Raw genomic sequence first — 16,932 nt, forward strand, 5'->3', positions numbered from 1 at the left:
GATCACTGATGGGACCTCCTACATGATTCCTGAGCCAAGAATGAGCAGTGGCTTAAATAAATTAATTACAAGTTTTACTGAATAATTTCCCATAAAGCTATATATGATTCTGCTCAGCTATTCCTGTACTATGGGGGCTATTTCTTAATCTGAAATACACCTAAATTAGGCGTATTTCAGGTGCACATGGTGGCGCAAGGGTTAGCTCACTTCAAGTCTAAAAAAGTGGGCATGACCTGGATGGAGAAGGGAACGGCCCGGTAGGCCCATCTTATTCATCATTTTCTACCACTGTTGTAGGCATAGAAAATGGTCTAAATGTAAGACAGGCTGTAAGCTGTCTTACATTTAGACCGGCGCTGGATGCGCCGAAGTTAGTTTCAGCGGATACACCGCCAGAGCAGGCCTTTATTAAGACCGACATCTAAAACGCCGATCTTAATAAATGTGCCCCTATGACAGCAGGTTCCCTTTAATTTAGGTTATAGAAGAAATCGCTGAGTTCAAGCATAATGGTATATGCTATGCACCTTGAGCAGCCATCTGAAATATTAGAGGCATTCAGCATTTGGGTGGTACCATCCTGCTTGCTATAGACAATAGTATAAGGAAACAATATTCTTTACACTGTCAGAAGAAATGCCGTAATGAAGAAATGTAATAACAAGTTGTTTCTTGATTATAACCTTTGGAGTGTCACCTCCTTGACAAATTAGCATAGAAGAAGTCACACCCTTCTTTATAATGAGTATTTCACAATAAATTGGATTCAGTCGAGGACTGGTGCAGCATTCTCATCCACAATGAAGACGCTGCTTGCTGTCCTTTTGCTGTCTGGCTTTGCAGTCAATTGGGCATTCGAGACCTGCTCCAGTGATAGTAAGTTGACAGGTTACTTTCTTCCACACTGCTAGTAAGATTATAATCAATAATAGCAATTATTATCCTAAACATCAAGGGTATTAGTAATAATTATAACTAGTCTTTATATTCTTACTGCTACATTTTGTATAACCTTTCTCATATGTTTGTTCGACCACATGACCACTTAACTAGTAAAACCATTGGTGCATACACAATGGGGGAGATTTATAAACAATTTTTTATTTATCAAAATGACACAAGTGGTATGATTAATTTGGCATAGCTAAGCATATTGTACTATACACATCCTGTACAAATGGCTGGTGCTTAAATACACCAAAATGGTAAATTTGGTTCTTCCTTCACTCGAGAAAACATTTTTTCTACACACTTTTCGGAATTGTGGACATAGGGTTATAAAGTATGTGAAAAGTAACAAATTATGCCATGGACTCTACTTTAATAGATACAGTAACCCCATTATATAAGAAGCAACTTGGAAATTGACTTGCTGTAGTTTCATATGGTTCTTATTTAATATATAAATCAATTATATGGACAAAAGTTTTGGGATATACCTTTAAATCACTAAATTCAGGTGTTTCATTCGGTCCCATTGCAATAGATATAAAATCCAGCCCCTAGCTATGCAGTCTGCCTTTGCAAACAGCTCAGAAATAATTGGGTCATTCTAAAGAGGTCACCGAATTCCAGCGTAGTCCTGTAATAGGATGTCACCGCTGTAACAAGTCAGTTCATGAAATTTCTTCCCTCCTGGATATTTTACCATGAATCGTGAGTGATATTATTACAAAGTGGAAGCGTTTAGGAATCATAGCAACTCAGCCACAACGTGGAGACCACATAAAGTTACAGAGCTGGGCCATCGAGTGCTGAGGTGCATATTGTATAAAATTCTCCAAACCTCTGCTGATTCAAAAGCTGCGGAGTCCAAACCTTCTCTGGCATTAACAGCAACACAAAAACTATATGCAGGGAGCTTCACAGCATGTGTTTTCATGACAGAGCAGCTAATTGGAAGCCTTATATCACCAAGCACAATAGCAAGCATCAGATGGAGTGGTGTAAAGCACACCACCAATGGACTCTGGGGCAGTGGAAATGTGTTTTCTGGAGTGATGAATCACCTTCTCTATCTGGCAGTTTCATGGACAAATGCCAGGAGAACGTTACCGGCCTGACTGCATTGTTCCAATTCTGTAAAGTTAGGTGGAGCAGGGATAATGCTATGGGGTTGTATTTTGGAGTTGGCCTAGGACCCTTAGTTCCAGTGAAGGGAAATCTTAATATTTAAATATACCAAGACATTTAGACAATTATATGCTTCCAACTTTCTGGGAACAGTTTGGGGAAAACCCTTTTCCCTTTCAGAATGACTGTGCCCCAGAGCACAAAGCAAGGACCATAATGGCATGGTTTAGTGAGTTTGGTGTGGAAGAGCTCGACTGGCTGCACAAAGCCATGACCTCAACCCCATTTAGCACATTTGGGATGAACTAGAAGAGAGATTGCAAGCCAGGCCCTCTCTTCCAACATCAGTATCAGACTAATCCTCAGGCTAAATGAGCAAAATTCCCCACAGACAAACTCCAACGTCTTGTAGAAAGCTTCCCCTGAAGAGTGGAAGCTGTCAACTTCATATTAATGTCGCTAGCTTTAGAATAGGATGTCATGAAAGATCCTGTAACATGTACGTGTCAAATAAAACTGTTGTCTAAGTCAGACAACTTGGTCATTATCTGATGTAATGTGATCAGTGCGGAGAGATGGAGGAGAGGGTAGTAACAAGCAGGCTCGGACTGGCCCACCGGGGAGTCGGGGAAATCCTCGGGGGAGTCTGGGAAATGCTCGGTGGGCCCTTGACTAGTTGAAGCCCCGCCCCTCTCCCGAGAAGCCCCGCCCATCACAGACAGCTCTCTCACCAGAAGCAGCTCCAGAGACTGGACTAGACACTACTTTATGGTTACAGGACCTGTGGTGATGTCACAGTCATGTGATCAGCCATGTGTGTGGGAGGAGTTAGGGGAACACAGGCTCCGTGTAGGACTGTGCTGGTGGAGAATGCAGAGGTACTTTATGTATGGAAGGTGTATATAAAGCAGAGCTATGTCAGTGTAACCAGTCTATTGTACAGTTTTTTGTGTAATGTGCACAAAGTAGTTCTATCTGCGTCTGGTGGGTGCTGTGTATGGCAGCGTCAGGTGGGCGCCGTGTATGGCAGCTTGAGGCAGGCACAGTGTATGGCAGCGTCAGGCGAGCCTTGTGTATGGCAGCTTCAAGCAGGCACAGTGTATGGCAGCGTCAGGGGGGCCCTGTGTATGGCAGCATCAGGCGGGAGCTGTGTATGGCAGCGTCAGGCAGGCGCTGTGTATGGCAGCGTCAGGCGGGCGCTGTGTATGGCAGCGTCAGGTGGGCTCTGTGTAGGGCAGCATCAGGTGGGACCTCTGTATGGCAGCGTCAGGTGGGCGCTGTGTATGGCAGCGTCAGGTGGGCGCAGTGTATGACAGGGTCAGGTGGGCCCTGTGTATGGCAGCGTCGGGTGGGCGCTGTGTATGGCAGCGTCTGGTGGGCGTTGTGTATGGCAGCGTCAGCTGGGCGCCGTGTATGGCAGCGTGAAATATAGGTAAATCTATAGTTTAATAAAAATATAATTTCACATTTTACTGCATTCCCCTCTGGAAATTAAAACTCCTAACATGCTTAAGCTGCTACATAAGACAATCGCCCACAAAATTTAAAAAAATATGGCTTTCAGGAAATGGTAACACAAAAAGATATTTTTCACTGTGTAAAACTTAAAGTGATTGTCTTATCTCAGACAATGGGGGCATATGGCTTGTCTTATAGATGTGGGTCCCACCTATATCAGTAGCGGAGCCCCACAAGGTGGTGGCTGGAGGACTCCAATCTGGCCACCACCAAGCAGTCTCCCCATAGAAGTGAATGGGAGCGCACTGCTCATGACCAGCCACCGCTCCCATGCACTTCTATGGGCCCGACGGAAATAGCCGAGTCACCGCACGGCTATTTGTGGCGGCCCCATAGAAAATAAATGGAGGGCGTATGCGTATGCACAGTGCGCCCTCCACCACTTTCACGGCTCTGTTCTCAATATAGGTGTGGGATCCAGCATAGGTGTGACCTGCACCTATAAGACAATGGGGGCATATCCTAGCAATATGCCCCCATTGTCTGAGATGAGAAAATCCATTTAATAGAAATAAAAAAAATAGACATATTAAGTATCGATGCGTCTGTAACGACCTGCTCTATAAAAATGACATCATCTATCCCCTCAGGCGAATGCCATAAAATAAAAAAAACTGCCTTTTTTTGGTCCCCTTGCACCAAAAAAGTGTAATATCGAACGATCTAAAAATCATATGCAACCAAGAAATGCAACAATATGTCAACTCTTCCTGCAAAAAAGGAGTCCCTACACAAGATCATTGGTAGAAAAATAAAAAATATATGGCTTTCAGAAATGGAAACATGATAAAAAAAAATGCTTTATTATGTTAAAAAAATAAAGATAGACATATTGTCAAAGTGTACAGTAGTTCACTGTGACACGGGTTACCATGTTGCTCGCTTTAGTAGCTCTTGGGCGTACCGGCTGCGGTGGATGCCGTGTAGGCTGATTACCTGATGAACTAACAAAACGCTCATTCATCGGGTACAGTAATTCGATCCTTTGTGTGCACATAAAAATGATCATTTACTGGAAGTAGATTGTGCTGTGTAATCACAATCTGCTGCCGGCAAACAAGTAGTCAGTATGGGGAAGAACAATGACAGTAGTGATCACTGCTCCCCATACATGGAGATCACTGCATGTAAATACAGCGTTCTCCTCCGTTAAAGAGCAGGCAATTGTCAGGAAGGAACGCTTCCTTCCCAACAATCTCCTGCTCTGTCGCCCTGTGTAAAGGGACCTTAACAGATTAGGTTATCAACTACAATGAGCTGTTTAATGAGAAACAATCTAACATAGAGCAGTGCACAATACTGTTCTGTTTTGCACACTGTATTGTGTGCTAAACTGAAAATATTCATGTGCATGAGCCCGAAAAATGAACAAGTAATATTTATTTTTGGTAGCTGTAAGGTGGGCCCCTAGAATAATTTCCACTGATGGGGCCCTAGGCACCCCAGTCCGACACTGGTAACAAGTGTTTGGCAACAACTAACAAGGCTGGTATGGCTGTTTCCCGGGGTTCTGATGCCCAGGGGGCCACAGAAGACCTGCTCACCCCCGCCAGCTGAGTTAATAAGGATATGATTCTCTTAGCATTAATGCTAGGGGCATCAAGTACTAAGCACCTGGCTGATGGCCACAGGTGCCATTCTGAATTCAACCATATCGCTGTCCTCAGGACAGTAATAAAGTTGAATACTGCAGCAGGGACATCAGTATTTTGTGCTGCACTGTGGTATTGCTGCCTTATTCCACACTTTTGTTGTCCCTGCCTACTTGTGTTTGCCCTGTCTACTTGTGTTGCCTCATCTTTGGTTAATTTGGACCTGTCTACAACATGGTGCCACTTTTAGAGTTTTTCCAGGGCCACTTTAAGTTCCCAGTCCGCCCCTGACAACTTGTCTCTTGTGGCAACAGTAGGCTGGTCATGTTGAAATCCAATGTGTCCAATCATCAATTCCTCCAATATTTGCCACCAGAGGTAAGTTGGTAATCCCCCATAACCATAGAATTTACACCTATTGTTGGGTTTTTGATCTTATTTGCATGCCCAGATTTAGTTCGTATTCCCTCTTCCAATAGCCACTGGAAATATGTTCAGGGTCCTAGCTCTCCTGAGTGCTACCATTGTTAGGATACAAAGTAAGGGAAATTGGCCCAAGGGTCACACCACACTCCTGTCTTAGGGCTCGTTCACACGACCGTTGGTGTCCTGTTCCCGTATTGTGGACCGCATTTGCGGATCCGCAATACAAAGGCACCGTTACATTGTCATTCCGCATCCCGGATCCAGAGATGCGGAACGGAAGCACGGAACGGAACACTACGGAAATACTACGAAGTGCTTTCTGGGGTTCCGCCTGTGCCTCCGCACCGCAAAAAGATAGAACATGCTCTATCTTTTTGCGGAACAGAGGGATCGCGGACTTCGATCCGAATTTGGGGGAAAATTTAATTTGCCGCGGATTGGGGGGGGGGGGGGAGATCTTTGTGAAATGACGGTGAAGCAGCCTAAATAAAATTTTTGTAAACTTCACTGATCATTATACACCACAATTATCTCAAAAAGATGGCTTTACTAAGTGTAACTGTACAGCATATACATTAGAAGTTTCATATATTGGAGGACCGAACAGAATAAACAATTTGTAATCTTTAGTTTTATTGCTAAATCTCTTAATATCTTGTTTGCAAGCAACTATGGCAATAACTACCAGGAACTAACTTGTAAAAGTTAGATTATGTCAACAATAGGGATTTGGAGAGTGTTGTCATATAGCTTTCATTGTCGAATCTGTCTCAATGGAAAGACATTTAGGCTTATGTTTTAACAATGCGACAAGTGGGAAGATAAAAGGATTAAATCAGATATTTATGGGTAGAGTCATCCTTACGAGCTGACATGTGAGAGAAGGATTAGATTGCTCAGTTTCATAGAATGAGTCAGCGGGTATAAACTATAACTACATTATGTTAGCAGGTAGCATTAAGACCATGAGACACTTACTGACTAGTCAAAACATAAAGTTTCATAAAGTGAATCTTCCAAAAGTTAGTTTCCAGCACAAGACTGAAGACTGCAGAAATAAAAAATCCTGTTTTACAGGCTAAAGCTAAGTACAAACTTGCACAACTGAATTTCACTATATATTGTATTATCTACACCCATATCATATGCTGTATATCAAAAATAACTTCCCCTTAGTTGCTCGAAAAACCATTGATCATAATAGCACAAGGCCTGAGTCATGACAGGAAGAATGATGCTTCATGGGTTCTCGAGGCTTCTGAAATTGATGACCTATCCTCAAGTCCAATTAGTAGACCTGAGGATAGATCATTATACACTGCTAGTATCCAGGGGCTACGACCACCATGTAATCCAGCAGAGGTAGTATTGCTTGCACACTATGGAGAGAACCCTCAGCCTCTCTGGTGGCCGGGACAGCGGGAGTGTGCATAGGATGATACTTTTTCCTATGGTGTGCACTCCTGGATTGTACGGTGGTCATAACCCCTGGAAATGAGAAGTGTATAATGTGGTGGAAAAATGAATCCAGCCAGCAAAGGAGCCAATATGGACAATCACAGTACATTAGTCATACGTCACAACTTTATGGACTTTTAAAGAGGGACACTTATGGTTCATTGCATGAACGATCCATTTTCCTTCATATATCTACACACATCAATAGTTTTCTCTTGTGAAATAGCGCAAAAATAATCTGAATATAGAAATTTCGAAAAATCCCAACTGCATCAAATAATGAAATAATACACAAGATGAGATCTTATAGGAGCAGGAGAACGGAAAGAATGGATTCGGCAGATAAATGAGCCGAACTGAGCCTTCGGACCCCTTAGACTATAATGGGGTCTGTTAGGTTTCCGTCCAGAGGAAGATTTTTGAAGCTGAGACAAAAGTCCTGCATGCACAACTTTTGTCTCTGCTTCAAAAATCTTCCTCTGAGCGGAAACCTAACAGACCCCATTATAGTCTATGGGGTCTGTAGGCTCAGTTCGGTTCATTTATGTGCCGAATCCGTCCTTTCCGTTCTCCTGCTCCTATAACGGAGCAGAACGGAAAGGCTGAACGCTGATGTGACCTCAGCCTTAATGCTCATGCACACGACTGTATGTATTTTGCGGTCCACAAAAAAACGGATCCGCAAAAAATACGGATGACATCCATGTGCATTCCGTATTTTGCAGAACAGAACAGCTGGCCCCTAATAGAACAGTACTATCCTTGTCTGTACTGCAGACAATGATAGGACATGTTTTATTTTTTTGCGGAACGGAAATACGGACATACGGTAATAGAATGCACATGGAGTAAATTCCATTTTTTTTTGCGGACCCATTGAAGTGAATGGTTCCGCATACGGTCTGAAAAAAAAAACGGAACGGACACGGAAAGAGAATATGTTCGTGTGCATGAGCCCTAAGTAAGGGCCTTTTATTAATTTTTCTACATGATAATTGCCATTTGCTGAAGTGAGACAACCTTAGTTTTCAAGACATAAAGCATGAGACCAAATATTTTTGCTAATGTCCCTTTTAAAACTGTGGCCCTTTAAAAAAATATATGTTTTAATGTGAGTGATAACGTATGACGAACCTTGTTAAACTGGATCCAGTATTGTGTATAGTACACAAAGTGTATAATTATATCTGTAATGTGGCAAGGAGGAACGTAGCTGCCTGTTCATTAACTTAGAGAACATGTACTGGGAAACAGAAATGTGGAGAGCACGCTGGATCCCCCGCCAATCCCAGGTAGACTGTCAGAATGTCTCATGTAAGGGCTCGCAGCCAAATACGGAGCTGCGCCCTGAGAGCACTCGCTTAGCTCTGCCCTACATTGCCACACCGCACAGATCCCCAGAAGTGTCCATCCAGCTGTTCAGACAGATGGGGCCTGGGGTCTCGCAGAAGACTGTTTTCCCCGTGGCTTACGCAGCAATGCCTACCATCCCCCATCTGCACTCAGGTTTATTATACTTGGTGGTCTGCACTAACGTAATAGACTGTACTGGGCATCCAACTGAGTTTTGTATATTACAACATGGTCAACCTCTAAATTCTGTCAACAATGGCTCAAGCAAGATGGCCGCCCCCATAATCATGTTCAGGCTAATAAGGCTACTTTCACATCCGTCATGGATCAGCAAAAACGCTTCCGTCATGTTAATACAACCGTCCGCATCCGTTATGAACTGATCCGGTTGTATTATCTCTAAAATGACCAAGACAGATTCGGTACTAAAACCACTGTAAGTCAATGGGCGCCGGATACGTTTTCTTTTGTGTCAGAGAAAACGGATCCAGCACTATTGATTTACATTGTGTTTCATGCTGGATCCGTCTTGTTCCGTATCCCATGACGCACTCAAAAACACTGCTTGGTTGCAGCACTTTGGTGTGTGTCATGGGAACGCCACCAAACAGAATGCATTCTGGTGCACTCCGTTCATTTCAGTTTTGTCCCCACTGACAATGAATGGGGACAAAACTGAAGCGTTTTCCTCCTGTTTTGAGATCCTATGACGAATCTCAAAATCGGAAAGGAAAACGCAGATGTGAAAGTAGCCTTAAAAAATCTACAATCAGAAAATAAAAACAGAACATCCACATCCCTTGGATAAACTTGGCAGACATGTCTTTTCAAACTGGATTTACTATGTAGAAGGATGATCGGTACCAGGAGCCCAGGGAGCTGAGAGGAGCGGGGGCTGTCTCTGTGCAGTAGGTAGGTAAATGTGGAGACAGTAGTACAGGGCTAATACAGACAGGGGTGGATTCAGTGTATCATAGGCCCGGGCTGTTGGACCCCTCCCTCGATTTGGCCTGACCATCTTCCCTTTCACATACTATACCACATATATAGTATAACACCAAGCCCCTCATAGTGTATAATGTACAACACTCCACAGTATGCAGTATATAATATAACACCCCACAGTATATAGTATAACACCCCACAGCATGCCATCTATAGTATAAGACTGCACAGTATGCAGTATATGGTATACCACCCCACAGTATATACTGTAGTATAACAATCCCAGCCCCTCATACCATATAATGTACAGCACTCCAAAGTATATAGTATAACACCCCACAGCATACCATATAGTATAAGACTGCACAGTATGCAGTATATGGTATACCACCCCACGGTGTATAGTATAACACCCCCATCCCCTCATAGTGTATAATGTGCAACACCACACATTATATAGTATAACACCCCAGACCCTCATAGTGATTGTCCAACACTCCACAGTCTGCAATATATAGTATATAGTATAAAACCCCACAGTATATAGTATAACACTCAGGGCCGTTTCTGCCATGAGGAGAGATGAGAATCTCGCCTCAGGCGGCAGTTTTCTGTATTTCTGAGGGGGCGGCAACCACACAGCAGTCAAACACTGCTGGTGGATGCCACCAGTGTTCCCTTTAGGGTCCATTCACACGTCCGTGAATGTGTCCGCACCCGTTCCGCAATTCTGCAGAACGGGTGTGGACCCATTCATTCTCTATGGGGCAGGAATGGATGCGGACAGCACACAGTGTGCTGTCCGCATCTGCATTTCCGTAGCGCGCCCCCAATCTTCTGGTCCGCGGCTCCGTAAAAAAATAAAACATGTCCTATTTTTGTCCGCAATTGCGGACAAGAATAGATAGTTCTATGGGGGTGCCGGCCGGGTGTATTGCAGATCCACAATACACTACAGACGTGTGAATGGACCCTTAAGCTGTGCATTCCCCTGCCCTCTCCCTCCTGGAGCTGCGGTCCAATCACTCACCGACCGCTCAGCTCCCTGCGCTCCTTCCCTCCTTCAGGCTGGCGACACACTGAATGGTGAAGCGGGGAGACTTCTCCCTGGTCCACCATTCAGCCTGCAGGTAGGGATCGCACTGCCAGTCGGTGAGGGAGGAGCCTGCAGCCCAGGAATCTGCATAAGCTCCGCCCACACTGTCCTGCAGAGTGATCTGTGTCTGCAGGGGAGAGAGGACTGTGAGCTTCAAGAACGGGACAAGGTGAGTAGGTACTGTGTTTTTTGTTGTTTTCATTTTTTTTAACAGAGAAAGCACAGAGGGCAATACTGCTACAAAGGGGGGCACAGTGTGCATTACTACCATAAGGGGGGCACAGAGGGCATTACTATTATAAAGGGGGGGCAAAATGGGCATTGCTACTACAAAGGGGGCACAGAGGGCATTACTACTATAAAGGGGGCACAGAGGGCATTACTACTATAAAGGGGGCACAGAGCGCATTGCTACTATAAAGGGGGCACAGAGGGTATTGCTACTATAAAGGGGGCACAGAGGACATTACTACTATAAAGGAGGCACAAGCGGGCATTACTACTATAAAGGGGAGGCAGAGGGGTTCACTACTGTGAAGAGGGCACAATGGGCATTATTAGTGAGAAGGGGGCACAATGGGCATTACTACTGTGAAGGTGCACAGGGGGTATTACTACTGTGAAGGGGGCACAGTAGTCATTACTACTATGAAGGGGGCACAATGGGCATTACTACTGTGAAGGGAGCACAAAGAGGGCATAACTACTGTGAGGGGCATAACTATTATGGGGGCATAGAGTGGGCATTACTACTGTAAAGGGGGCACAAAAGGCATTACTGTGAAGGTGGCACAATGGGCATTACTACTGTGAAGGGACCACAGAGTGCATTACTACTCTGAAGGGGGCACAGAGAGGGCATAACTACTGTGAGGGGGTACAAAGAGGGTATTACCATATGAAAGGGGCACAGATGTGTCTGTCCGTGTCACCATCACCATGCCCACAGTGTTCCTATGTCTTGACGCGGCTGCATCAGGACGTTCTGTGCGGGGCAAGAAGAAAGAAGAGGAGGCAGTGCCGCCAGCATGGAGTCCCGTGGGAGAGGCACACTACTGACATAGGTAACACTACCACATGATCTACACTAGTGTTATCTGTGGTTTTACATAGGACTGCAGGTAACACTACCCCATTATCAGCACTAGTGTTATCAGTGGTTTTACATAGGACTGCAGGTAACACTACCACATGATCTACACTAGTGTTATCTGTGGTTTTACATGGGACTGCAGGTAACACTACTGCATTTTCTGTATTAAGATAGCCATCACTGTGTTATCTGTGCTGTTACATAGGACTGCAGGTAACATCTACTATAGTATTTGTACTCAGATGTATCACTGTGTTATCTGTGGTGTTACATAGGACTGCAGGTGATATCAATAACATTATCTGTACTTGTACCTCCACAGATCTCATAGTTCGGTGGCTACTTGTGCAATGGGCGCCTCCCCCCAGGGGCCTCCTATATCTCGTCCCAGGTGTAGGAAAGTCGAGTGGTATAGTGCGGCCTAAATGTCTCTTATTGTGTGTCACGGTGCTCCTACCTGGATACAGCTGGACACCAGGCTTTGACTCCGAAGCAATAAATAGGGGGAATAAATGAGGGATTGAAAAGAATTTAGTCCAGACCTGGAAATGAGGTTTAATGGCAGCTTTACTTTGAATAAACAATTTTCCAAAACAGTTTGCGGGCTTTGTCTTGGTTCCAACAGGCTTTAGCATTAAACTGGCAGGCAAACTCAACTCTGCTCTCTTTCTCTTTGACTCTGCTGTACTGACAAGTTTAAATAGTATCTTTGCTTTCTTCTTGATGTTGCACTTTTTCTCTGTAGTATGACTCTAGGTTATGCCAGGGAACTTTCCTCCTGGCTCCTGAGGCTTTAAGCTTTGGCCTCCATGGCCAGCAGAGCTTAAGGTGCTCTGGCTGGCGTGGGCATGTCCAGCAGAGACGTGCCCCTGCACACCCTTCCCCTAGCAGGGGGTAAACTGGAACTAACTGGTACTGGTCCACACCCTTCCTGCAGGAAGTAGGGCTGTAAAATTCTATAACTTCTGGTGGAACAGGCACTCTATCACCCGAAATTGAAGATAGAAAGATATTTAATTTCAAACAACGGTTAAAAATTCTTAAAATACATATAAAAACTATACATAAGACATTACGAGCTAATCGGGGCTGTGTATGTGGGAGTAGAAATAGCAGGCAAGGTGCGTCAAGGTACTGTCTGTAAGGAATCGGAGGATGAAAGCAATGAATTAAAACAGTAAATTAGAAATAAATACAAAGAATTAGACTGGGTTATTAGTCTTGCAAACCCTTATCAGATAGTAAAATATCAATCCATATAGCGTTGGTAAGGATAGGTTAATAATGTCCCAATAGTCCTCCTTTATATGATAGTTATACCGTGTCACTTCTCTGTGTAATACATAAGAACAAGGTAGAATATATCAGGTTATGAGAACTGCAAAGATAGTAGGTCAATCGGATCTACTGTGACCCATACTGGCCTAATTTGTATCTATTTTGATAGTATTGCCAATTTCACACGGTCCATTACTTAATGGCACTTAGTATAGTGTACACTTGTATGAATATTCCTCTTAATTCAACGGAGTTGTGGCACAGGAAAATGTCAACAAATGTTAAATAATTCGGTTTTACCGTATCTCCTGCGTGATTAAAACAGATGGTGGTCGAAGGTGTTGGACGGCGAGTCACGTGGCGTCCCACGTGACAGGTTTGTAGGCCGGATTTCAAATTCCTTCAGTACGCTATTGCCAATTTATGGATAGTTAAAGTACTTTCATTTAGTATCAGAGTCCCTCAGGATAACGCAATGGCCATACGCGTTTCAAAGCAGCTTGCTTCTTCATCAGTGGCTATCAACGTTATCCCGTATAATTGCATCTTTTTATATCTCCAATGGGGGTGTAACCAGATTTCCAATTGAGATTAGGTAAAAGGTGGACTGGAGTCCCATCTTATCATGAATATACATAATGAGGGGTATTGTAAGAAAAAAAGTGAAAAAGAGAATGACAGCAATGACATGTATAAAAAAATAAATATATATATATATAAAAAAGGAATTAAGATTCCATTTTTAAAATCTTTCCACATCAGTATAGTCGGTGAGTAGAGACATAATCACTTCCTAAAAAAAGGGGGAAGATTCAAATATAGAAGCCTATTGCGAATATATGTGGATTTTCCATGTCAAAAAACGCTATTGCGTTTTTCATGCGTTATTGTTGCGTTTTTTGTGCGTTTCCCTGTTTTTATGATTATTTATATCTATCTAGATTGCTGGTTTACAGTGATCCAAACAATATAACAGCAATTATAAGGAAAGTAGGAAGTAGGGCTAGCCCACTCCTCTCCAGAGGAGGTTAGAATGGAATGGTAAGTTCCATTCTATATAAGTACAGCTCTGTCATATTTGCTGCCACCTGCTGGTGAACCAGGCATATTACATGTAATAAACAGTTACATAATATTAGAAATGCACAGTGTGGAGGACCTGGAAAGACATACATAAGATGACATTATATTAGCCCATTAGAGATAGTAGCAGGGTGCAGTAGTGGTAACACCACTCTGGGGTGTTACACTTGGCTTTCATACTATTTTTTAATGGGAGGGGGGTTGCCATTTACATTTTTGCCTCAGGCAGCAGAAGAGTTAGAATCGGCCCTGATAAAACCCCACAGCATACTATATATAGTATAAGACTGCACAGTATGCAGTAAATGGTATACCACCCCACAGTATATAGTATAACACCTGACAGTATACAGTCTATAGTATACCACCCCACATATAGAATAACACTCTACAGTAATAAATATATACTATAACACACAGCTCTCACCGATCAGCTGTTCAAAGAGGAGATGATGCTCGTCATCTCGTTTACAGCGCTGGCGCGGTGTAATTATAAGTGCTTCTCCCATTTTAGTGAGTGGAACAAGCACTTGTAATTACACAGCGCAGCCAAGACTTCCGAGACGACGCGCAGTATGATCTTGCAGAGGAAATAACGCTCATGCAAGTGCCACCCCCTCAAAACAGCAGATCAGTGGAGGTGCCAGGAGTTAGACCCCCACTGAGGATAGGTCATCAACATATACTGGGGACACAACCCCTTTAATGTGTCTTTTGGCTGGGCAATTGTGTTAAAAGCTATAAAAACCTTGAAAAACATTGCATTCAGACTGAATACCAGTTCTGGGCGCTGCTCAGCCCCATTCACTTCAATGGAGCTGAGCTGCACCCAGGCCATGTGACATCACTGAAAGCTACGAGAAGGCCACGTGACATCACTGAAAGCTACGAGAAGGCCACGTGACATCACTGAAAGCTACGAGAAGGCCATGTGACATCACTGAAAGCTACGAGAAGGCCACGTGACATCACTGAAAGCTACGAGAAGGCCACGTGACATCACTGAAAGCTTCGAGAAGGCCACGTGACATCACTGAAAGCTACGAGAAGGCCCCGTGACATCACTGAAAGCTACGAGAAGGCCACGTGACATCACTGAAAGCTACGAGAAGGCCACGTGACATCACTGAAAACTATGAGAAGGCCACGTGACATCACTGAAAGCTACGAGAAGGCCACGTGACATCACTGAAAGCTACGAGAAGGCCATGTGACATCACTGAAAGCTACGAGAAGGCCACGTGACATCACTGAAAGCTACGAGAAGGCCACGTGACACCACTGAAAGCTACGAGAAGGCCACGTGACATCACTGAAAGCTACGAGAAGGCCATGTGACATCACTCAAAGCTACGAGAAGGCCACGTGACATCACTCAAAGCTACGAGAAGGCCATGTGACATCACTCAAAGCTACGAGAAGGCCATGTGACATCACTGAAAGCTACGAGAAGGCCATGTGACATCACTGAAAGCTACGAGAAGGCCATGTGACATCACTGAAAGCTACGAGAAGGCCATGTTACATCACTGAAAGCTACGAGAAGGCCATGTGACATCACTGAAAGCTACGAGAAGGCTATGGGGCTACTATGAGCGCCTCTGTCTTCTCATAAAGCTGATTGGCGGGAATCCCGGGTGTAGGACCCCCACCTATCAGACACTAATGACCTATCCAGAGGATAGATTATCAGTAAATGAAAAGGTGTAGAACCTCTTTAATGATTGTGGTCCTGGCACGCCACCTGTACAATGTGACACTATTACAGAGGACCTGTCACCTCTCCTGACATGTCTTTTTTACTACCTAATCACATTTCCCATGTAATAACAATCCTGGAGCATGCATTCTTATGACTGTATGTCTTGCTGTTCCTCTATTATTCCTACTACAAGTTTATCAGTGAATCGCCAGCAGTTTATAATGAAGGTCCAGCTGGGTGACCTTCATTGCCAGTCAATGCTGCCAGGGTCAGACTGCGCAGGGACACGCTCCCAACTGGTAACACCTAGCTGGACCTTTATTGCAGACTGCTGGCAATTCATTAATAAACTTCTAGTAGGAATAATAGAGAATTGGCACAACATAAAGTATTTCCTAAAACAGACACAACAGGAGAGGTGATAGGTCCTTTTTGATACATTTCGCCAGTGACTTTAACCATTCTGATGCTGCTGAATTGCAAACCAAACCATCTTCTAACATCTTCTTTTGTTTCCCTTGTGCAGAATGCAAGAATTCGTGTGAGAATCGCTGTGGAGACAAGCCAGACAAGTCCTTCAGCTGTCAGTGCAATGCTCACTGTGAAAGGTTCGGAGACTGCTGCAAGGACTACTCCATCTGCTCCTGTAAGAAAAGAAACCTTTTATTAGGGAACATTGCAATGTAATAAACCAGCGTGGAACATCCACATGGGCAGGGGGCTGATGCTCTGAACATAGCATTTCATAGGCTATGTTTACTAAAGTGATTGCGCCAAGACCTTGTAAAACGCGCCATAATTTGGTGCATTTCCTTTCGAAACGTTCCGCTGCACTGGGCTCACTAAGGGGTGTGGTTTAACTGAGAAAGGTGTGGCTTTGTGGGAAAGGGGTGTGGTTTAAGACGCAGCTACTCATGCCAAATTTGCACTAAAGTCTGCCTATATACAGTAGGTGAACCTATGGTTATATATTAGCAATACGGATATGATACTAGATCAGTCCAACATAACAGAGCAGATAATAAAGCAGAACATGCTAAGGATTCAGATCCTGCGCTAACAAGCCTTTATTTTTGGAATTTTCCAATGTTTAATGCAGCCAGTGGCGTGCCTAGAGTGTTTGGCACCCGGGGCAGGTCCTTTCTCTAGCACCCCCTTCCCCCAATACTTAAAAAAAAATGTGCCCCCTTCACAGTAATAATGCCCATTGTGCCCCTTAATAGTAGTAATGCCCTCTGGCTCTGTGCCCCCTCCATAGTAGAAATGCCCATTGTGCCCCCTTCACATTAGTAATGCCCTCTGTGCCCCCTCC

General features: G+C 44.0%; 1 protein-coding gene across 1 annotated transcript in view; it reads left to right on the plus strand.

Annotated features, from left to right (window-relative positions):
* The first annotated feature begins 771 nt into the window (after window positions 1-771).
* ENDOU (endonuclease, poly(U) specific) overlaps window positions 772-16,932 on the plus strand; it is a 48,234-nt gene continuing 32,073 nt past the window's right edge. Inside the window, exons 1-2 of the mRNA XM_040425865.1 lie at window positions 772-879; window positions 16,147-16,266. Coding sequence (XP_040281799.1) covers window positions 804-879; window positions 16,147-16,266 — 196 coding nt within the window. The 5' untranslated portion in view covers window positions 772-803. The remainder of the gene's footprint in view (window positions 880-16,146; window positions 16,267-16,932) is intronic.

This window comes from Bufo bufo, chromosome 3 (assembly GCF_905171765.1).
Source record: "Bufo bufo chromosome 3, aBufBuf1.1, whole genome shotgun sequence".
NCBI classification, from domain to species: domain Eukaryota; kingdom Metazoa; phylum Chordata; class Amphibia; order Anura; family Bufonidae; genus Bufo; species Bufo bufo.